The 23,854-nt window shown below is 56.3% G+C and overlaps 1 protein-coding gene across 4 annotated transcripts in view; it reads right to left on the bottom strand.

Moving 5' to 3' along the window:
• Positions 1–8,213: 8,213 nt before the first annotated feature.
• CDH22 (cadherin 22) overlaps positions 8,214–23,854 on the bottom strand; it is an 88,675-nt gene continuing 73,034 nt past the window's right edge. For all 4 annotated transcript variants that reach the window (XM_074604936.1, XM_074604937.1, XM_074604938.1 and 1 more), the window contains 4 exons: positions 23,092–23,213; positions 22,676–22,793; positions 13,159–13,410; positions 8,214–11,381 (listed from right to left, as the gene is read on the bottom strand). In XM_074604936.1, the coding sequence (XP_074461037.1) occupies positions 10,843–11,381; positions 13,159–13,410; positions 22,676–22,793; positions 23,092–23,213 (1,031 nt within the window). In that variant the 3' untranslated portion in view covers positions 8,214–10,842. The remainder of the gene's footprint in view (positions 11,382–13,158; positions 13,411–22,675; positions 22,794–23,091; positions 23,214–23,854) is intronic.

A 23,854-nucleotide genomic window follows, 5' to 3' on the forward strand; every position in this document is an offset into this window, starting at 1 on the left:
CTTGCCCGTGGGCACGGAGTGAGCCAGCACCTGCATGACGGGGGCTGATGCTGAAGGTGTGAGCTTGCTCCTCTCACCGGAGACAGGCTCGCAGGGGCTGTGCAGCCTGCTGCTGGCCCACGCCGCTGCCTTGCCTGAAAGCTCATCTGCCAGCCCATGGTCTGTGCCTGCTGGCCCACAGGAGCCCGGATCAAGGAGGGCACTTGCCCTTTGTGCCAGGACATGCAGAAGGGCCAGGGCAGTCCATCCCGTGAACGGGACAGGTGGCAGGAACCGCACCATCCCACGGTGCCAGTAGCCTGGTGGGTCTCGCACAGAGCTGGGATGCTCCCACCAGCCTCAGCCAGGCAAGGAAAGCTGTGCTCATGGACCCATTGCTTCGAATCAGGCACTACCAAGGCCACAGCAGCGAGAAACGTTCTCAGCCATGGATTTCCCTGCTCACCTCACTGCAGGGAGCACACCAGACACCCCCCTCTAAGCCATGGGAGCATCCTACGCAGCCGGAGGGATCCAGCAGAGAAGCGAGTGTGGGGACAAAGTGCCAGGCACCCCTTCATTTCAAAGATGGTAGCTGGGAGGAAGAAAGGTCATCATCTTCCTGGGCCCCCTCACCGGAGGAGCAGAAAGCTGCAGCACAGAGCTTAGTGCAGACCTGCCGCCTCAATTATTTATAGGTACCATGGGTAGAACATGTTTTAATGACATTTGTGCTGGAGCTCAGCAGCGCGGATCTGCACCGAGCCAAAAGGAATATGTCAGAAGCTTTACGGATGGTAAAAGCAGCGTGTCAATCACAGTGGCATGCTCACCTTAGTCCCTGTATCGTGCTCCCCCTGCCCTGCGGAGAGCCCGCCCGCAGCCCCCGTGATGGATTGATGGGCAAACCCACAGACACACGCTCATAACTCACCAGGCTTTTTTATGGGTAAATCACAAGTAATAAGCCTTCCCCCTAGAATGAGAATGACATCCTGGAAAATTATGCTCTGGTTTTACAGCAGATGATGGAGAAGCGATAGACTCCTTGGGAGGGGGTGCCTGTCCTCTCCTCAGGCTGGAGGCTGGGCAGGACCCCCGCGCCCCATGTTGGGCAGCCTTGGGGAAGCTCTGCCCTGCTGGGGACATCTGCCCGTCCGCCCATCCGCCCCGCTGCCTCCCTGCCTGCCCCACACCAGCCCTCCAGGGCAAACCAGGAGCCGGTTGTGTGGGCACGTGCCAGCAGGCTGGGCAAGGATGGGGCAAACCCGGCACATACAAACCTAAGCAGGAGATGAAGGAGATGGGAGAGACCTGGGGATCTGACCTGCGGCGGGGCTACATCGGCTCTGCACACGTCTGTTCCCATGTTGGCACGAAAGGGATGTGTCTCTGCCTAACCTTGTAGTCCTGCGGCCACCTTCTCTCTGCAGCTGATGGGCTGGGTGTCCGCAGGCCAGGGTCCCCACAGCCAGGCCTAGAAGGATCAGAGGCTTCTGAACAAACCAGCTGGACATAACACGTTCCAGCATCTCCGGTGGCTTCCTGGAGAGGAACCCAGGACACTGAGCTGTGGTGCTACAGCATCTCCAGCTCACCCCTGCGCCCGAGAGCGTGCCTTCTTCTGGGATTTAAGGCTAATTGTTCCTAGTGTCTCTTTGCATTTCTGCTTGCAGAATGTAATTTTCTTCAGAAAATGCTCTTTTGCAATTACTGTGAATCACACATGAAAAGCAAGCGACCACATATTGATTGGGGCCCAGGAAAAGCACCGGAGCCATTTAGAGTAGATTAACTTTTTCTGGAAAATGGTTTCACAGTTATTTAAAGAGATTAATCAGTTCATTTCAGGTCGTTTACCATTGTTTCTATGGCCTAGCCTCCCCCTAAGCACACAGCCTGGAATATCCCCCTCTCTGTTGCGGGAAGAGGCCTTCCCGGGAGGAGATGTGCCAGGAGGAGGGGTGGAGCCCTTGTCCCCATAGTGTCTGCCCAGGGTGATGCTCTCCTAGTCCCCACTGGCAAAGAAGGTGCTGCATCGCACTGCCCAGCGTGTTCACAAGGGACACCCCCTCGGCTAACGAACATACAAGTGTGCTTCTTGCCAGGTTGTTACGGTTTGAAGAAGCCACAACAATTTATTGTCATTTAGACAATAGATAGAACAATTATTCTATCATCCAATGACACCTCCCCACCCGGGAAGGGGAATCGGGAAAAACAAGGGTTGAAATATAAACAGATTTAATAGAATAAGACTAAATAATTAACATTAAGAATACTAAAGAACCAGTATTGATCCCAACACCAATATAAAATACACAAGGATCATACTCAGCCCATTGTCTCAGCAGGAAGCTGTGCCACTCCCAGCCAGGGACAGCAAATGTGGGACACTGCGAACGCTGCGGCTTCCAGAGGAAGGGAAGGGCTCGGGGCTCCAGAACCACGGAAAGGAGTTCTCAGGGCAACAGCCATCAAGAGAGAGAGAGCTTCTCAGCAAACTTTCTAATTTACATGGAACGTGATGTTCATGGTATGAAATAATCCTGTTGTCAGCTTGGGTCAAGTGCCCGGGTCTTGCTCCTCCTCAGCCCCGCACCTGGCGAGCTTGAAAACACCGAGACCTTGAAACCCACACGCCAGAGCTGGCTATAAAGTGAATATTTTCACAAATTCAGACACCAGAGGCTTCTAAAAAATGCAGTTTTCCCAAGCATTAGAAGAGACCTTACTGAGAAGTAAAATTAGCGAAAGAGAAATTGATCCTGTGTGGCTCAAACCAGGACCCAGGTGCGGCAAAGGCACTGGGGAGCCGTGTTTCTGCAGGGGAGCGGCGCTGGGCGCTGGACCTCCACGGCAAGCCCTGCCTGGACTCCACGTGCTCAGGGCTGGGAGACCTTGCGGAGCTGCACGGCAAGGCTCTGGAGGAAGCTGCCAGCAGCAGAACGCAGCTTTCAGCCGGCTGACAGCCCCCTCGGAGCCAGGGTCCCTCCTGCTCCCAGCCATCGCACCCTCCTCCTCCTCACCATGATGGCAGGGTGTCACGGCCACCCAGCACCCTGCAGGCAGAGGGGGCTCCCTCCCTGAAATAGTTCGAAGCGGGTTTTTTTGTTGTGGTGGGTTTTTTTTTTTTTTTCCTTTGGGCAGAAAGTATTGAAGTCAAATGGCTCCTGTGGTGGAATACTTTCCAAATGTCAACACAATCTGTGCTACATTACGGCTAAATGTGATAATCTTAACGCCTGGCTTCTTAATGTCAGTGGCACTGAAGTCTGATGGATTGACAGACAGCCAGAATGACACGCAGTCATAGCTGATAAGGGCTCTCTCCAGGGAAATCACAGCTTTTTAAAGATGCTGGCAGCTACTAGCAAGTACCTTTTTATTTAAAAGGATTACAAGCATTGATTGCACTTCCTGTTTTCTTTTTATCACATTTCTGCACCAAGCCAAGCTTGTGCTGCGGAGCTGAGCCTTTCAGACAATTATTCTGGAATAATGAAGGCGTGTCATGTTGGCTGTAATGAGTATTTTCAATGCCTAATTTGCGTGCAATGTGAAGGGATTTCAACAGCTGCCTGATTCCTGGCTAAAGGTGAGTGACTCTTCTGACCGCGGAGGAAGCTGCTGCAGGCTGACTCAGCTGGGGATACATCGGGGTGGACCGTTTCTGTTAGCGATGCGTGCTTCCCCCTGCAGAAGAGGGATTAAAACTTCTCCAATTACTGTGGTTAAAACACTAGCGAAGGGGATGCATTTAGAAATGGCTGGCATCTGCTCCCCCCTCCTCACCCCCCAGCGAACAGCTGGACTCATTCACGCTCACCTGAGCAGCTCCTCTACAGCAGCGCTGGAGACAGATGAAAAATATACATCCATAAAATCACAGCGTAGCCGGACAGGGCAGTTAACAAACCCCGAGCCACAAACACTGCCTGTCGCTAGCAATAGATGAGGGATGTCTAAGAGCAGCCGCTCGCCATCCTATTCTATGATTCTGTGACTGGCGAAGGCACGGGCAGAAGAGGCGATGGGCAGCGTGCCACGCTGCACAACCCAGGAGAGGCAAATGCTGAGGCACTCAGCTCCTGCTCCCGTATTTTACCCTTTCCTGCTGTGCAATATCGTGACATTAAAGGCCAGATGCTGACCCCCCCCCTCCCCACACACACCTGGGTTCCAGCATCGGCGAGGGCAGGCTGGGCTGAGGCCCTCTGTGAAGCTGGGGATGTGCAATTACTGCGCGGGGGCTCCTGGTTTTCCCTTGCTCTGTTGGTACCGTAGCTGCGTATCCCGACCGCTTCAGGCTCTGCCCACCTGTGTTGGATCCAGCTTTGCAAAGCCCAATGTCTTTCCCTAAGAATTTGAAGGACAGTCATTAAACCCATGCTCATCTGGAAAAGAGCCACGGTGCCGGGAGCAAGCCCAGGCTGGGATGTGCGAGTAGGTGACAGCCAGTCTGGCCACCCCGCGTGGCACCAGTGTCCGGAGCGGGACGCAGTCCTGGTAAACAGCAGGAATGCCCACTCTTCACCGCACCGCCCCGGCATGCTCAGCAAAACAAGGGGGAGACTTCAGCCCCACTGAATGCCTGCCCAGGAGCAAGATTCCAAGGCCAAGTAAAATTCAACCATTTTTTTTTTTTTCTCTCTATCTTATCTGGCTGTGGTAACACACAGCGGTAACAGCTGCCTGGAAACTGAGCTCCCCTCCCCACCAGTGAGCGGGGAGGAATACCTGCTGCTGCAGACCACAAGCCTAGGTCACCTCCAGGAAGCTGGAAACACTCCTGGGATGGGCTGGGAAGCAGCGGAGCCACAGCAAGGAGAGAGCACAAACCGGAGCATCGTGGCACAGCAAGAACCCCCTAACAAGACACAGCTGTGGTCTTTGCGCTGAGCACAAAGAGCAGAGATGCAAAATTGAGATTATGCTGAGCAGCAAGAGTCTGATACCAACCCCAAAGAAAGCTCAAGGGCTTGGTAAATGAAAGGATGCAGGGAGCTGTGATAGTAGCTGTGGCAGAGGTGGTTAGAGGCAGCTTTCTGGTGAGAGAGCAGCTTCCTCGCAGGATATGGGAGGAAGAGCGATCACCTTCCCGAGCCGCGTATTACCAACACGAGCAGTAGGCAGAGCTTTCCACGGCCTTGCTTGCACTCAGTTACCAGAGATGTATTTTTCTCCTGGGGGTGCAGATATCACTGCCCTTTTTTCATTTCCCCTTAATGATCCCAGCAGATCACATCCATCTTTTGTAAATACCTCTCTGGAGGAGGCTCGGACACCTTGCCTTCCGGAGCTTGTGGTGCCTCCCAGCAAAGGCGTTAGAGGTGACCGCTGCAGCGTCCCCGTGCTGGGGCTGGGAGCGGAGCCACGGTATCCAGCCGCCGTCATAGCACAGGGGCACCAGCCTTGCAGGGCTCGTTCAGAATGCAATGGTGGCAAATGCCACTGTCCTCTGCCAGCAGACAGCCTCGGGCTGCATCCCGTGCGGCGAGGGTCGCGCCTCAGCCTCGGAGGCGGGTAGTGAGGGGGTGACTCCCTACTCTGTGCACCCACTGCCCCGCTCCATGCGGGCAAATGGGGGCATCATTAATGATCTGGGAGCCCTTGGCCCATGGTGCTGCGTGTTCCACAACCCCGGAGCTGCCTCTGATGTGAGAAAACGGACCTGGAAGAAGCATCTTCACTCCACGCTCGCCAGCGGAGCAGTCCCTGGCTTTGCCCAGCCTGCTCAGCCCCTGGATGAGGGACAGCCCTGCCACTGGGCACCAATCTGCAGAGCAGGACTGGCTTCCCCTCCTGCAGAAGCAAGGAAGGAAGAGATCAACTTGCCCTCGGCCTGCAAGCAGCCAGAGGCTGCTGTGCAACTGCTGAGGAGAGAGAAGATGCTATAGAAAGATCTCCTCAAAAGGGGCTGCGTTGAGGGGACATGGAGCTCTTCAAACATCTTCACAGATGCTTCTGCAATCAGAGCTCTCAATAATCCTCCTCTTTTGTAGTTAAGGGTCTGGTTCTGGCTGGCAATTTGTCGCTTTGAGCTCTCTCCATTCCTCCACAATATCAAGAAGCAAATCCTTCTGCACGGCCCAGGCTCATCACACTCAATGCCAGGCACTTGTTACCTCCTTCGTTAGGAGCACATTAACTGCAGGTGCTTCCTCTGCCGATGGGGAGTTCCCAGGACAATCCAGCTCACCTGATCCCCGGACTCCCAAGGTAGCTGGGCTCCTTGTTTGCATGCCCGAGTTGGAGAGCAGGAGCCAGGGAAATGTGTGGAGCCAGCACATGTCCGTGCTGGCCGCAGCTGGAACGCGTGAGCCCTTGTTGCCAAGGTCCTGAGCTGAAAACCCAGGGTGCAAACACACAGCAACCATCAGAACCTCTGCCAACAGCAAGGGGCCGATGTCTCTGGAACTGCCGGAGCATACAGCTGTGAGTGCGCTGCTGAGACACATGTTGTTTTGGGGCAATTAACGATGATGCTTGCAAAAAGGCCTCCTCGAGGCTGGCAGCTATAGAGGCGCTCGCTGCAACTGTGACAAGAAAAGCCGCGCGTACATTGGGGTCTGGCAGCAAACCTTGCGCGCCTGAAAAACCCTCCGGCCTCAAGACTTCTCCCTTCTGTTACAGCATCCCACTAACTGCTGCCGTCAAAGGTCACCAGATGCTTCTTCCATAACATTTAGTGAATAATCGAGGGAGCAGGGTGGGAGCGGAGGCACGGGGATGGTGAAGGATATGGAAACGTTTAAAGACCTCGGGGATCAATAAGCCTTTTTCGGAGCGAGGACTGCAAGATGTTATTTAAATGACTGTCACTTTATGGAGAGGTTTAAATTCTGCCTGTGCTATCTGCTGACCTACACTGATGCCACCACAGAGTTTAGCATGTGTCCCCCTCTCTCTGTGCTGGCCAGCTGCTGTCACCACATCCAGCCACCACCTGCCGGAGCGTACGCGGCTGTGTGCCTTGACCAGGATTCTTGGGCTCAGGGAGGTTCACGCTTGTTTTCCATTAACACATTGCTCCCTCCTCAGTCCCTCGCCATCAAGAAACCCACCAGCAATTGATTTATCTGCAGTCAGGCTAGAGTGTCATTTATTTGCAACGTTTCAGTATTAAAACTGAATACGAAGGAGATTTTTTTGCTGCAGCCAATAACTGAACACTGCCGTAATACACGCCATTGCCAACGTGAGGACGGGTCATGGTCACAAAACCCACTGACAATGCCCAGCTGTATTGAAGCTGGGAAGAGGTCCATGGATGGGAGCTTGTGAGTGATCACCCGGTCAGCTACGAGGCTGTTGGTGACTTCAAGAGAACCACACTGAAGAAGCACTTTTTAAGGAACACTAAGGAACTCTGTTGGCTGAAACAGGAAGATCACGAAGATGCATCATCGGACTTTCTGTTGTTGCTTGGTGTGCAGTTTGCCTCTTCTTCTTCCTGCTGTTGTCCTGCAGGATGAAGGAATGATGACCCCCTCCCCTCGCAGGACGAGCTGCTGGTGCTCTCCCACGGGGACCAGTGCTTGTGGGACAACACTGGGGAGCCTTAGCCCAGCCGTGGGGGCTCAGACCCCGGGCCCCGGTGCTGGGGTGTCTCCTGCTGGGAGCAGACATGGCCAGGAGGCACCACAGCCAGCCTGGACCACACACCCAGCACCTCATACCACTCAAAGCACAACCCGACTTTCTCCTCCTGAAGAGATGGAGAAAGCCACAGGCATTTTTTTCCCCCATCATTTCCTTCAAAGTCAGCCAGAATAACTGACCCTTCTCTTGAAGAAGCTTTTTCTGATGAGCATTTCCATGAAAATCAGGAACCAGGAAAGTGGTGGAATTGTCGCCCCTGGAGGTATTTAAAAGACAGGTAGACGTAGTGCTTAGCGACATGGTTTAATGATGGTTTTTGTCAGTGACAGATTGATGGTTGGACTCGATGATCTGAAAGGGCCCTTCCAACCTAGGCAATTCTCTGATTCTATGGTTCTGAGAAGCCAGAGAAGCAGCGTCCTGCTGGTGGGACCTTGCTGCGGGAGGCAGGCGGTTTGGTTGCCGGCTCCTGGCAGGAAAGACACTGCCCCAGGCTGTGCCATGGACCATCCTGTTGGTGGGACAAAACCTGGCTGGCTGGCTCCTCCGGGGAGGCACAGATGGGACCTTGCTGACAGTGCAATATGAGGAAACAAAACAAGACAAAAATAAGCAAATAAGACTCAGGCTAGACGACAAGGAAATAATTTATTCCCAGGTCCTAGAAAGACCTTGAAAAAATAACAGGGGTGAGGAAATCAACCTCCTAATTTCATTTGGGTAGAGAAAGGAAACCAAAGTGACTCCATCAGACATGGTGGCAGCCACCAGTTCCTCCTGCCCGGTGCAGGCGGGCAGGGAGTGCGGGGCAGCACCGCGTGGAGCAGCCGGCTCGCTCGGCATCCGCGCTCCTCCCGTATTTACACGTGGGATGGAAATTAAAATGCAAGTGTGCGTGCATGCGCGCTGGGGAGGACTGGCTGGTCGGGGATGGAGAATAACCTGGTGGGAGGGTTGCTAAACACGTACCCTGTCAGACCCCATCTCCTACGGACAGAGCCCTGCTATTGCACAACACTTTTGCTAGAGGAAGGGCCAGCTCCGGAGGGGCAAGGGCACAGCTCTTCAGCCCGGAGGGAAAACACGAACACGTTCCTGAGGAAAGAGAGGGCTTTCTCCATTCTCCTGCTCTGGGGTTCAGGGCATCACCTGCCTGAGGTGGAGTGGCCGGAGCCGGCACTCGAGGGCCAGCGTGAAGCAGCCCGTTGGCCCCGCTGCCTTCCCAGCATCATCACAGTGAACCAGCAGCACGCCGGGGTGCGGGTGCCAGCAGCGGGATGCCTGCCACCTCCTTTTTTGGGGGGGAGACCGGAGAGACCCTGAGAAGCGAGCAACTCCCGGTCCCAGCACGAAAGCCGAGCTGCGGCTCCTGCGTGGATGGACGTGGCGGCAGCGGGCAGGAGCAGCCCGGGGCAGGAGCCGTGGCAAAGACGCGTCCTGCCCTTCTCCGCTGTCAGGTCTCGTGCTGCAGCCAAAGGACCAACGCCAGCAGCCGGGAAGCAAAACACAGTGGAAAATGAACACGCGTGTACATTTACATTTAAACCTTCTCCGAGGATAGAAAAGACTGTCTGTGGCTAAACTAAAAGGACAAACCCAATGACAAGCCCAGGATGTGTCAGGCCTTGGGAGACCTTATTAGTTACCTATCAATGATATAATTGATTTTTTTTTTTTCCAACAGGAACAGATAAGTAGCTGCACAAGCCAGCACGGCCTGAGAAGCTGCCCGGGGGTGTTGCTCGAAGTGCTGCTCAATTTACCCCGGGGGACGGCAGCAGGCTGGAAAGGCGCGGGGCACCCAGCGCTTACCTCCAGCAGCATCTGCAGCCCGAGGAGCAATGGCACATCCCGCCGGCCTCCTCCTGACCCGCCTCTTGAAACCAGAGGTTTCACGGAAAGGTGGCCCCGCTGTGGGAGCTTGCGCAGGTTTCTTGCAGGGCGCTGTGCCGGGGTGGGGACAGCTGGGGTAACCCTGAGGTGTCCCAGACCCGCTACCCAGCCTGCACAGCAGTGCCAGCAGGATCTGGCCTCATGGACCTGTCCTGGGGATGGCTTTTCTATTGCCGATGGTGATGCTTTGCTGTCACAGCTGGGTGTAAGCAGGAATTATCTCTCCAAACCAGGGGGCTGTGGTTCTCTCGTGCCCTGCAGCACGGTCCTCTAGCCGGGATGCAGCTCTCCCCCATCACTCAAGGCCAGGGTGTGCTGATGTCCTGCCTTCTGCCCTGCGCAGCCCGTGGCATTTGGTGGGAAGCTAGAGCTCGGCTGAGGGTGCTGCAGACCCAGGCCCAGCCTGCCCCGAGGGGCTGGCAGAGCCACCACAGGGAATGCCACTCCGCACCCCTCTGACAATGCTCTCCAGCACCGCGGCTGCTCCATCACTCCGGCCACAGCACCGTGCCTTGGCAGCGGGTGGGACGTCCCCATCCATCACCAGGGCCACGGGGCACATCAGGACCTCACAGATGACCCCCGCTGTGCAGGGAGAGCCCCTTCAAATCACAAGCATCTCTGATAACCCCAAGAAAGGTCTAAGAACTGAGAGGTGAAGCAATTGCAGCTTAGAGGTGAAGTGTGTTTTGAAGTGAACTCTAGTGCAGCCGTCGCTCCGTGGGGGCTGTGAGCCCGGAGCCCGCATCCAGCAGGCGCATCCCCAGCGCCCCACGCTCCCTCCGATGCCGCCGAGGAGCCCACGTGCAGAGAGAAGGAGGACTCCAAAGAGCAAGCAAACCTAAGGGGGAAAAAGCTGAACAGAAGTTAAAAGCTTGTTTCCCTCTGCAAGGAAAGCTCTTAAAGAAATCAAAGCACTTCAAATGCTCTGACTCAAGTGACAAAACCAATTTAGACGACAAAAGGCTCCAGGTTTGCTCTTCCTCTCCTGAACTGGGCTCACTGAACAGATCTATTTAAATGATAATTCGTGGGGGAGAATCCCCATCCAAATTCTCTTGAATTAGATTTTCTCTTTCTTAAATTAATGTGTAGTGCTTTAATGGAAACTGGTATTAAGGAGATGACGATGGGCACAGTGGCTCCTTTGGGCACCCTGGCCTCACCGTGGGGGTGCAGAGGTGCCCCGAACAGGAGGAAGCTGCCGAGGAGCGTGTCACCCAGTGCTCCCTGTCTCCGCGGCGCAGACCCTCTCTGGCGGCCACCAAGCCCAGCTGGAGGCACACGCTGTCCCCGCGTGGCACCTGTGGCACAGAGCCCCGGTCCAGGAGGCGCCGGGAGCCTCGCGAGGGGTTGGCGGGATGGCTAGGACTCCTCGCTGTCCTCCTCGCCCCTGCGCCCCGCGTAGAGCGCTGCCAGCTGCCGGAAACGCGGCCCCCAGACCCCCAGGTAGGAGAAGTCCTGCTCCGAGCCGCTGGACCAGGTGTTGATGGAGCTCAGGGAGGGCACGGGGGAGTCCGAGCCCTCGAAGGCGTAGGTCTGGAAAGAGTCGTAGGGTGGCACGGAGAGGTCCTCGTCCGCCTGCTCCACCTTCTTGCAGATATAGTCTCTGAACACGGAGAAGTCCAGGTCTGGGCTCTGCACCCACTGTGGGAGGGCATGGAGCTCGGAGGCCGGGTTTCCGCTGGGGACCCCCTCCCCTGGCCCCCCGCCTCCGTCGCCACCTTTGATCTCACTGAAGTCATAGAGGCTGCGCAGGGCTGACATGTCGTAGGCCTCTGTGTCCTGCTCGCCACCCCCTTCGTCATTGTATTTGATGACATTGTCCCTCATGTCCTCGTCATCCTCGGACGTCAGGTGGCTTTTGTGGTGTCGCTTCAGCGTGAGGATCAGAAGGACCAGCACTGGGAAAGGAAGAGATGGTCAGATGGGCGCAGGGGCAAGGACGGCCGGTGCTCGGCAGCGGGCGCAGAGGCACGGGGAGCCCAGCAGCCGAGACCCCCGGTGTATCAGCTGGTTCCTATCAGCCACCAAACAGCATCTGTGCTGTGTCACAGAGGTTTGCCCGGGCTCCAGTGTGGACCAGGAGCTTCCTTTCCCATGCAGCGCGACAGCTGAGACAGGAGGGACGGATGGATGAAGGCATGGCTGGACAGACAAACGATGGATTCTGCAGAAGATGAGTGGGAAAAGGGGGTGCATGAATCACAGCAGCAGCCAAATGTTGGGAGGGTGAATGTGGAGCAGATGGCACAGAGCCTGAGCAACGAGCCGCAGATGCGTCCTGGATCATCATCCATTCATCCCATCACCTTTAAAGCACCGATGTGCACTTTATTCGTTTGGGCAATTAGGCAGAAATTTGTTTGCACTGCGTTGGAAAATGAAACCAGTGTAAAGTGCACCCTGTGGGAAAGGGTTTTCTAAACGGAGACACAGCAGGAGATGGGGAGTCAAGGAGAGGAGACTTCACTCAACAAGGCGCTGGCTTCCGCAGGTGTCCGGACAGCCCTCAGGAGCCAGCTGAGAGCCCGCACTGATGCTGGAGGGCTTTCAGCAGCAGCATCCATCAACTGCCCTATGCTAAACCTCAGGGCACTGCAACGCCCCTCTCTCAGAGCCCTTTCCCACCAGCACAGAAGCCCATGCCTCCCCTGCGCCTTCACACCGTGCCGTGATGGCCCAAACACAAGCTTGTGCCAGCGTGTCAGTGGCAGCCAGCAGCATTCCCAGGGCGCAGGTTCCGACCTGGGCAGTGCTCTGGTTTGCGAGCATCCACACTCCAACCCTGACCCTCCCCACACGCCGAGGTAAGAGCGCAACTGCACGCCCCACACTTGCTGTCCTTGGCCACCGTGCTGGGATGCACTCGTACCCCGTCTGCCATGGGTACGGCACGGCAGCCTGCAAGCAGCTCTCGGCTCCTGCCCAGCGAGGCAGGGAGCAAGCCAGCAGCTCTCCAGCCTCCGCCGGGCAGCAGCTCCCCCCGGCCTGCGCAGAGGGAGCCCTGCTCTGGCTGCCCTGCTGAGCCCTGCGCAGGGGAGCTGGGGCAAACGTGAGAGCTTGCCTGATGGTCCCCCACTGGCAGGGGGCAAGGCTCTGGGGAGACATTATAGCCCCTTCCAGTCCTTAAAGGGGGCCTATAGGAGAGATGGGGAGGGGCTCTTTATGAGAGAGCGTAGTGATAAGATGAGGGGTAACGGTTATAAACTGAAGGAGGGTAGATTCAGATTGGATATCAGGAAGAAATTCTTTACTGTGAGGGTGGTGAGACACTGGCCCAGGTTGCCCAGAGAATCTGTGGATGCCCCATCACTGGAAGCATTCAAGACTAGGCTGGATGGGGCTTTGAGCAACCTGGTCTAGTGGGAGGTCTCCCTGCCCAGGGCAGGGGTTGGAACTAGAGGATCTTTAAGGTCCCTTCCAACCCAAACCATTCTATGATTCTTGCCCTGCACGCTGCAGCTACCAGCAAGGAGAGATGTGGCAAAGGAGCCTTCACCATGCCCACAGCAACTGCCTGTGCTTGCTGGTGTGATGCAGGATGGAGAGGAGAAAAGGAGAGGTGGCAAAGGAGCCTTCACCATGCCCACAGCAACGGCCTGCGCTCGCTGGTGTGATGCTGGATGGAGAGGAGAAGGGACAGGACGGGAGGAGGCCAGGGGACAGGCGGACACTCACCGACCAGGATGAGGATGCACACCAGCAGCGCGATGAGGGCACCGGGGCTCAGCGTGGCTGACATGACGTAGGCTGTGCTGTTGCAGGACTGGATGGCCCCATTGCTGTCACAGCCGCAGATGCGGATGGTCAGAGTCCCCGTGCTGCTGAGGGCCGGGGGGCCACTGTCCACCACCAAAATGGGGAGCAAGTACACATCCTGCTCCTGGCGATTGAAGCCCATCCTCTGTGTGTGCACTGCAGCTGTGTTGTCTGCAGGGAACAAGTAAACCCACAGCAAAGTCACTCCCACAGCACAACCAGCAGGACTCGCCCTGAGCTCCTCCGCACTCAAGACAAACTGGGGTTGATCGTGCGCCAACTCCAGCCACCGCCCAAAGAGGGGATGGGGCCTCCCTCCGCTCCGTCACAGGGGAGCAGGGACTCAGCTCGTGGCTCCCCTGCACCGCAGCCCCTCAGCAGCCCGAGTGCCTGGAGGGGCCCACTACGTGCTAGCACATTCCCCTTCGCTGGGCACCTTGGGGCCAGCCCGGTGTGTCCCCTGCCAGCATGCCCAGGGCACGGCGAACCCAACACAGGAGCAACAGCACGTGAGTGTCTGATCTGTGCAGACAAACAACGAAGTCGGAGCAGAGAGAGGGGAAAAAACCTTCCAGAAGACCCTCTGAGAGTGGCACAGAGCAGGAATCAGAATAAAAATGAATTGCTGAATGGAGACCGGAGCGGACGGGGGTCTGCAGGTGGCACTGAACCTGCAAGAGCAGTTACTGCTTCCAAACCCAAGAGCCACGGGTGAAGGGTCCTGCCTCAGCCGGAGAGCCAAATACCCCCAGGATCCTTTGTAACTTCTGAAGGAGCAAGCAGATCTCCTTCCAAACCTCCCAGCCCAGCCAGCCATCCTCCTTCCCATCTGCTCTAACCCTGCTGTTTCAGGGGCTCAGCCGGCACAGCATAACCCATTACGATCCCATTAACACGGCCACTTCATGGGCCCCTCCAGGGCCCCGGCGCCAGAGACGAACCCAAGCAGCAGCTGTGCCCAGGCGACCCGGAGGAGGGAGGGTAGGAACAGGGACTGGAAATCAGCTCGGCTCCCTGCTCGTGCGTGCTGCTCCCTGCCAGCCAGCAGCAGAGCCGGGAAGGGATTGAACAGTAGCTCAACTATTGCGGCCAGATGTCAGAAGTCGCTGCCGACTGTCTGCAGTCTTTATCTAATAAAACGTAGATTGGCCCGCTCACAGCAGGGTGCTGCTGTCTACAGACTCTCTCCTTATTGCACCTGATTTATCCTGGACTGGCCCCTTTCTGTATCAATCAGCTCTTCGATCGGAAAAGACATCTATTCTAATTCTGGCTCTCGGGCTGCCTGCCACCGCGGAAATTGCCGTATGGATCGGGTGCTGCATGGGAGCACTCGGGGCATGGCGGGGACAGAAGATGAGCCAAGAGCAGGGCAGGGGGGCAGGCACACGCCGAGCCAAGGGACGGGGACGATCCACCAGCCAGACGGGATGCGTGGCAGATCCCGGAGGCACCGCGCAGCAGCCGGGACAGAGCAGAGCACAGAGCCCATCTCCACCCGGGCTGCTCAGGGCTGGGGGCAACGTGTTTTGGGCAGAGTGTGCCAGGATCCCAGTGCTGAGCCCTCGCCCAGCTCTGCCAGTACAAACGGCAGAGGCACAGACCTCATGAGTGCTGTAACCGACCCCAGCAAAGGCCACGTGAGGGCAAGGCTGGTCTCTGCTTCAGGGCAGTCTGGAAGAGGAGCTGGGGCAATCTGTGTCCCCCACGCCGACATGAAGGTGCAGAGGTGAAGCCCACCCAGCGTGTGCTGGAGCCGAGCATGGCTAGGTGCAACGAGAGCGAGGAAGATGGGCTGTCCGTGCCCAGAAGCAGTGCTCAGGCTTGTGCCCAGAACAGCACTCAGATACCAGAGTGCTGCTTCCTCTCATTAGGTTTCTGGACTCAGCCCACCAGAGTTTTCTGTGTTGCCAGAATACGGCCCTGTGGCTGGGGAGAGCGGAGCCTTTGGCGCCCTAGCTGGGGAGAGCTGGGATTCCAGCATAAAGGAGACAGGGAAAAAGTCATCTCTTCCAGTTCAGCTGAGAGCACAGGTCTGCCTTGAAGAGCTCAGGGGGGAAAAGGCAAGGACACCGGAGAGAAGACCACACCAGCCAACAGTTGGAGGCTGCGCTGAATGCCACAAGGGCGATATTCAAAACCAGATCTTATTCGTGCACACAGAACTGTGCTGCAGGTCACTAGAAAAAAAACATCTTCCTTTGTATGTAGCATCTTTTATCCATTAAGGGAATTTTCCAGGTAACCTCACTCATCCCTGCTCGCAGCAGCAGACTTCAGGCAGGCAACATCCTCAGGAGCACAGAGCAGAAGACGGCAGTAAGGCAAATGCTCGTGCGAGTTGATCTGGGGACGGTTTGCCTTGGAAGGGAGATACTGCATGCAATGCCAGCACTCCTCCTGCAAGGCTGCAGCGCCCAGCACCAACCCGTGCTTCGAGCCAGACGTGACCTGAGTGCTGCAGCGCCGGCAGCCCATGGAGGGGATCGCCCACAGCAGGGAGCACCATCTTTCTGCCCCCACACGCATTGCCCGGCTTCTCTGTAGGCGAGGCAGGGACCACCGACCCTCTGCCTGGGCAGCCACCTGGTCCTGCAGGACATCTGCCACCGCTGCGGAGACTCCTGGAGCAGGACGTGGCCCCAGCGCAGAGGAATTCGGCAGAGCTGCCGGGAGGAGCAGGGGAGCACCAGCCCCCCGGGAGGCACAGAGGATGAAGCAAGTGCAGCAGGCTGCTGGCAGCAGAGAAGCTGCCTATTGCCTACCAAGGATGAGCTAGGAAAAAAAATAATATTGTTATGCTAATCATTTGCACAAAGGTAACAAGATCTCATTTGGTGCTGCTCCCTCAGCTTGCTGCAGCATAGCAGGGAGATATAAATAACGTTAATGGCACCATCTCAGCAAGAGGCCAGGACTAACTCCTAGCTAGCCCAGCTAAACATAAGCCTCGGGCATCTGGATGCAGTGGAGAGGAAGCCACAGGACAAATGGGACAGACCCACTTGCTGTGAGCACCCCCAAGGCTCTGGCCATCAGCCCAGGAAGGTCGCCTCCGCTGGCACCATCACACCAGTTGAGTAACCGGCCTGAGCTCGTGGTCGGATCCTGGCTCGGAGGATGCCCGTGCACAGCCCTGTTCCTCCAGGTGCTGCTCAGCCCGTCTCTGGCCCAGGCCTGACGAACCGCTGTGCTTGGGAGCTCTCTCAGCAGGTGCAGCACCAGCTCCTCGCCCCCCGGGAAATACAGCAGAAGGCTGGTGACACCCTCCTGTTTACAGCCAGCTCCAGCTCCTGTTAGGGACTTGCCACAAGGCACGCTGTATTTTTAGAAACAGTCTCCAGAAATCAAGGGGAAACACACATCCAAGTCGCAGGGAGGTGGCCACTAACCCCGGCTCAACGGAGGCTGCTCAGGCAGCACGTCGCAGCACTGAGCCCCCTCACCTCCCCGTATGGGAAGGAGAAGTATTTTCACTGCTGAACCCGCAAAGTCAAAATAAAGCAGCCAGTACCTAAATCTGTCAGCAGCACGACAGACAGCTCTGCTCTGAGAACCCTCAGCTCAGGAAGGGGCTGAGGTCTCGCTCTGTAACCCCAAACTCGGCGCTACGGAGAGATACAAAAAATCCCTACTGCAAAACGCTATTTCAAACATCACAAAACTACACTTTCTCTCCCAAACAGGATGACACGAGCACTTTCTACAGGAGGGAGATCCACAGAAATGTCATGTCTACACCTACAACGTTTTTCGCGGGGGCTGGAGAGCCAGACCCCCCTCGGGCAGACTCCAGCCCCTTCCAGGCTCCAGCCCCCTCCCTGCTGCCCCCACAGCTCCCCAACATCCTGGGCTGCTCTTACACCCCTGTTACTTCCAGACTTCTGTGTTCCCTTCTGAGATACTCCAGAAAAAGCAGTGCTGCTGCCATGCAATGTAGTCTATTTGACAATAGAAGTGAAGAAAATTTTTGCCCAGATCCGGGAAAACGCATCCAAAGCAACTTCCTACAAAATGATGTAATTTCTCTCGGTACAGCTGTTTCTTTACATGCAGCTGACCCAAGGCAGTTGCTTCAGGATGCGTGGCTTGGCGTAGGTGTGTTTGTATCGGCACAGCCCAAGTCGGTGCAAAGAAAAGCCACGCGGGCCGGGCCCTGCAGCCTCCCGTGCCTCTTCCTCTGCAGCAGCTTCCTGCTAAATCCATTTTTGGGGTCAGGAGGTTAAGGAGCAACGTTTCCCAGGAGGTGGTACTGAAATTTGAGCAGACGTTAATCCAGCTTTCCTGCACAGTTGAGTTTGTATCTCCACGCTTAGGTTTTCCTGCCCAGTCCTGCCCAGACTAAGCCCCTGCATAGTCCTCTGTGCTACGGTCACACCGCTCTAAGGGTTGCACCGTGTGTTCCCTGAAGCCCCAAGCCAAACCGTTTACTATCATTGCCATCTTGCTACACAAACTGTCATCTCCTCTGCATGTTTCCTATGCCACCCTCTCCCCGACCCCTCAGTGATGTTATCCCGTGTCGTGTCATGCCAGCTTGTGTGACAGACAGGAGATGGCACCTCTGTCTGCTTGAGGAGCAAGTCACCATACGAGGCAGAAACCAAGGTGGGTTGAGTGTCTGCAGGGACCAGTCAATACTGCTCTAAGAGGAAAGTTTTGGAACACAATATGCTCTGGTGGTAGCGTAACATCACTAGGAATAAGAAAATAATTAAGTCTCTCCGACTCCCTCTCCAAAGAGGCTCTTGGCAGCTTCAAAGACAGAACAAATAAATCCTTCTCATAACTCAATCTTGAACAGCGCTAGGAGAGCAGAAGGGAGCGAGCTACCTCCAGTTTGGGTTTTGATATCCCTGCCCTCTCCCACACTCCCGAGGCCACACGAGCATCTGCCTTCCCCTTCTCCGGCAGTTGTTCTGCAGCTCCGGTGCCCGGGCACGCCAGCTCCGGGGAGGTGTACATGGCTCCCGGCTGGACCCCATGGCCATGCTGCCACTGGAGCTGCCCAAAAGGAGCAGAGTCCGCTCCAGCCACAGGCAGACGCAGCTGGTAGAAGAATAATCCCATTTTTCCCTTTTGCCTCTTCCTTCTCCCAAGTTCTCTGGGTGCCAGGCCACAGCACCACTGCTGTTCATTGACCTTGTGCTCAGCCCCCCCGAAGATTTGGTGCTCTTTTTCACCCCTCTCCCCGCCATCAGATCAGCATCCGCGCTGCTCGTGCTGAGAACGGCATCCCTGTGGGGCTGGAGAGGCTTCCTCTATCCTGAGGCAATCCTCAAATCCTAACATTTTGCTTTTGATTGTTATGAGTTTCAGATCTTCTATCACCCATTACATGCTCTTAATGAGACCTGCAGAGAGTTCAGACATCTGCTCGCCTAGCCCTTGAGCTCTGGAGTCAGTAGCTCCATGTGTCGCTCCAGATTATCTAGCACCCCTTCCAGGTTGCTGGGCTTGGATGCTTTCTACCATCCCTTCCAACACAATTAGCATTTCTTGGAGAACATGGTTTCAGGCTTTAATTGCCTTTGATCCTTCTGTAATCAATTTTCTCAGGCCAGAAAGACCCAGCAAAAGGTGAGTTAGGAGGCAGAGGACGGTGAATGCCTTTGGAATGGCACCAATTGGACCTGGGTGAGGTCAGCTTTTCCAATTCTATCTCTTCCTTTAGGCACTTCATTTGCTGGGCATCTTCCTTCTGGATTGGGGCTGTCGTTACCACACGTGACATTTATTCCTTGTCTGATGAATTAGGAAGTGCTTGAGCACTCCCTTGGACAGAACAAAAGCAAGAAGAGAGAGATACCAGTAGGAAACGGCGCTGTTTCCAAAAGCCTGACTCCTGCAAACCAGCTATAATTCAGGTCTCCTGCAAGGGTCACGTTTTGCTCTTGTAGCTCTGACCCAGAGCATCAGAGCCGGGGCAGTTCTGCGTGCCGCTGGGAGCTGCCGAGCGGGGCCGCAGGGGTGAACTGCAGGCTCTTTGCAAGGGCCAGCCCCACTCCGTGCACTTCTGGCTGCACTGGGGCCAGACCCAGCAGGGTTTGGGCAAGCGGCAGTGTCCTGAGCGTGTCCTGACAGCATCAGGCTGCAGCAGACCTGCCCTGTCACCATACGCCCACTTACCAGCAGGTACTCACTCCACAAGCTCTTCATCTGATGGACAGGCTGCATTATTGATCACCCTGGGCTTTCCCTATAGCCCTCGCAGGCTTCCTCCACGCTGCCCACCAGGAGCCCTGGAGGAGCCCAGGCAGCGTTCAGAGTCCTCTCCTGCGCTACCCTGCCTGGCTCTGCTCCCACCCGGGCGGTGGGGCTCTGCGCTTTGACACTGTACTGAGTCCAGCTCTGGAGTCCTCAGCACAAGAAGGACATGGACCTGTTGGAACGGGTCCAGCGGAGGGCCACGAAGATGATCAGAGGGCTGGAGCACCTCTGCTATGAGGACAGGCTGAGAGAGTTGGGGTTGTTCAGCCTGGAGAAGAGAAGGCTCCGGGGAGACCTTACAGCAGCCTTCCAGCACCCAAAGCGGACTTACAGGAAAGCTGGGGAGGGACTCTATCAGGGAGTGTAATGATAGGATGAGGGGTAACGGTTTCAAACTGAAGGAGGGGAGATTTAGATTGGATATCAGGAAGAAATTCTTTTCTGTGAAGGCGGTGAGCCCCTGGCCCAGGTTGCCCAGAGCAGCTGTGGCTGCCCCATCCCTGGAGGGGTTCAAGGCCAGGTTGGACGGGGCTTGGAGCAACCTGGTCTGGTGGGAGGTGTCCCTGCCCAGGGCAGGGGGTGGCACTGGATGGGCTTTAAGGTCCCTTCCAACCCAAACCATTCTATGATTCTATGATTTATCTGACTCTCCTGCTTCTCCAGCCTCCTGTGGGGTCAGTTTTGCCGGCAAGGTGCCTGCCCAAGCAGCCCACCCCTCGGACACCTCTCCGGCAGCTCGTAGTTAACTCCCTGCTGGCCGTAGCCCCCCCCGGCTCCCCAGCTACCAGCCCTGCCCTGCCTGACGAACTCTAATGGGAGCATTCCCGAGGAGACGCCGGTCCCTGCCGTGCTGAGGACAAGTCACCCTCCCGAGGTGGCTTTCTGCTGCCTTGCAGGAGCCGAGGGAAGTAGGTGCAAAGCAAAAGAGAGAAGGATTTAAGCAAGAGCTTAGTGAATCCATCTGTGCTGACATCCATCAGTGTCACTCCTTGGCTGCAAAAGCAATATTTATAAATCACGTTTCAAAACTGGCTACAAATTTGTACAAAGAAACAGATGGGCTGGTGGTAGCAGTTTGTCACCACTGATATTTATGTGGAGGAGTAGAGACAAGTGCAAGAGGGGTGAAGGCACGTGAGGGAGGCAAGGGGGGGACAAAGGAGGATGCAGCAAGGGAACCCAGGAGAGCAGGGGGCGAAGGTGAGCGCACCCAGGGCGCTCCATGGGCTGGAGAAACGGTTGGAAGGGAAAAATCCAAGGAAGGAAGATGACACCAAAACGCACACACATTAGAAATGAGGGGGGCCTCCATCTGCACAGGCAGCCGCCTCCTCTTGCTGTGGAAGACAGCATTGCTTGGCAATTGGGAGGGTCTCCAAACACCCTGGGAATAACCCTGCAGGAGCAGCATTTGTTTTCCCGAGAACAGAAGGCGGGAGGGTGATGCCAGCTTTTACTCATTTTATGCAGTGTTGCACCACATGCAAAGTTGGTGAGATCGTTTAGCACGAAGGATTACCCTGTGCAACGAGAGCCTCGTCCCACTCAAGAGAGCAGCAGCTCCGGAGGAGATGGCGGCGCGCGAGCCTGCGTCCTGCACCCTCCTGCAATGCCAGCTCTCGGGTTGCTGCTGGTGAACCCCGGCTGAACGAATGGGGGGCAAACCCCGCACAGCGCCAGGCAGCAAAGGAGCCCCCCCCTGAGCTCCAGCCAGCCCTGGCCAGGTCCCTCCTGCCAGACAGGAGGAGCAGTGATGGCTCTGGGATCGCAACCCAGCCGTGGCAGACATTGCTCAGAGCAGGGAGCGTGGCCCCGGGACCCTCGGAGCTTCTGGAGGGGTCCGGGTAGGGACAGACAGCGGGGTGTAACTCAGCAGGTTCTCATAAGGTCCTTCAGAGAAAGTGAAGGAACTTAATCGCTGGGCGTGGGGCAAAATCTTGCAGAGGATTAAAGCTTGCTTACATGATAAGAAGCAAAGGTCTGGTGAACAGCTGCCCCATCAGTGCAGGGGGAGGGTCTCGGGTCAGGGACAGCTGCACTTTTGAGGACACACAGCAATATCCGTCCTTCTATGATTATGCCTGAAGCTTTTTGCTACAAGTTCCATTTTGACCATCCCTAATAATGCCGAACCAAACCGAGCAAGCAGGATCTTACATCAGCAGAGAGTTCCTCCCGTAAGCTCAGAACAAACTAAATCAGACTTCCGACAGATGAAACTGCAAAAGCAGAGAAAAAAAATGGTTTGAAAAAAACCCCACAAAACAAAACAAAGACGCGTTTCAACGTGGTCTGCTGGCTTCCATCTGGGCTGGCCCCTTTGATAAGCGACTGCACGTCTGGCTGGAGAAGATCCTGGTGTCTGCAAGGATCCCTGCTGTACATATCACTGTGATCAGCACCTAAATTCACCCAAAACACCAGCCAAAAATAGGAAGCAGCCTGATAACTACCTCTCTGGGTTGTTGTCATCCAAACAAATGCAGCCTGACCTTGCAGTCTGCAAAACCTGCACCCCGGTCAGAGCAGCAGGTGGGGACCGGGTCCTCGGGAGCCGCTCAGCCCAGAGGCACAAAGAACCCCAGAGCTTCCCAGAGGAACAGACGGGCCCTGCCCGGTTGCATTTCCCAGAGGACAGGATGAGCCTCAGGAAGCACAGAGGGACCACGCTCCTGAGCCACCACCGAATGGGGAATTTGGCTCTGCTGGCCACGTCCCAGGTAGCCCGCAGCGGCCGAGGGCTGGCTGCTGCACGGCCCCGCTCCCTCCCAGGACTCCTGAGCTGCTCCTGTTTGTTGGGGGCACAGGGGCTGCCCACCCGCACGGCGGCTCCAGGATTTACCTTGGAGAGGGATAAATCCTAATGCTCAAAACGGGAGCGTGTTCATCTGTAAATCCACATCACCTCCTTGCCTGCGGGCAGGTTGGAGATTTCACATCAAGAAAGCGACCGAGAGCCCTGAAAACATCAAAGGCTATCCAGCCAGCACAAGAGGAGCTTTAGACCTGTCTGCAGCAGAGAAGAAAGCTGGCAGAGCCTCCTTGAGGAAATCCAAACTGCTGGCTGACCAGTCCCACCATTTCAGGTTGGCGAGGAGCCTTGCAGGGTGCCCAAAGCATCCTGAGCGCAGATGGCCGTAAGCCCACAGCCCCGTCCCCTTCCCAGGACCAGCTGTGCTGCTCAGCCCGGAGGCTGCAGGACAGGGCAGGGTGCAGCAGGGCTTACCCTTAATATCCAGCAGAGAAAAATGGTGGTTGTTGGTGGCTTCAGGTGCCAGCGTGAAGTAGAAACGATGGCCACTCTGAGGCTCATCACGGTCCACGACGCTTATTGTCTGGATCAGCTACAGGGAGAAAGAGATGAGAATTAGTGCTGCCTCCACAGCCCCGCCACAGTGTCTGGCCCAGCAGAGCATCACCAGCTTCTGCCACAGCGAGGGATGAGCCTTTGCCCCTGTAGACAGACTTAGCTGTAGGACACCAGCAAAGCGGCTCCCGGTGTGACAGCAGCTGCACGGGAAGATGTTCGGGCAGAAGGGGAAGGTCGGGCAGGCTGGCACTGGTCCAGAGCGCTGCTCGCAGCATGAGACGGCTGCAGGCGCTGCTGGGGACTCATGAGAAGGGCTGGGGGACACCCGCTACCTGGCCTGGCTTGGCATCCTCACACACAGCAGCTTCATAGGGGGTGGCGAGCTCGGGCGGATTGTCATTCACGTCCAGGATACGGATACGGAGAGAGGCTCTCGATACCTGTGAGTGATTATCTGAAACAAAAAAAGAAGCAGAGCTTCAGCAAGAAGTGCCATCTGCTGCTAGCAGGGAGCAAACCCTCCTTGTCCCTGTCTCTCCCCAGGCCATGGCAGCTCCACACCTCTGCCTGTGCCTGGCACACACTGTCTGTGGGCCAGTGGTGCCTGCAGAGCATCACTGAGCCTCAACACACTTGTTTTCCAGTAAAAAAACCAACCGCTGGGCTGCGTACCAAGGACTCCTGAAATGCTGCTGTTGACCTGATCTGCCCCTGGAAAAGCTGAACAGCCCCGATCAAGACCCCACGATAAGGGTCAGTCACCACCAACGAGCATCCGTGCTGTAGCCAGCCGGCACCAAAAGGGGACAAGGAAATTCAGATCCAAGAACATCCCACCCTGACTTGGGTCCTGACCCTTAACCCCCAGGGGCTAGCAGCCACAGCTGAGAGGCGAGCGAGCAGAGGTGAAACAGCTGGGACCAATTAAGAGCACAGGGCAGTGAAGAAATCTGCCACCTGCACCTCCACCGCACCCAGGTGAGCCAGGGTTGAACCCTCCTTGGCAAGGCAGGAGGCTCATGCCCTGGGACCTGGGACCTGCACGCTGGCTCCCGTTTTTGCATTGCCATCAGCAGCTCGAATTTGAACCCAGCA

Source organism: Larus michahellis, chromosome 12 (assembly GCF_964199755.1).
Source record: "Larus michahellis chromosome 12, bLarMic1.1, whole genome shotgun sequence".
Lineage (NCBI taxonomy): Eukaryota > Metazoa > Chordata > Aves > Charadriiformes > Laridae > Larus > Larus michahellis.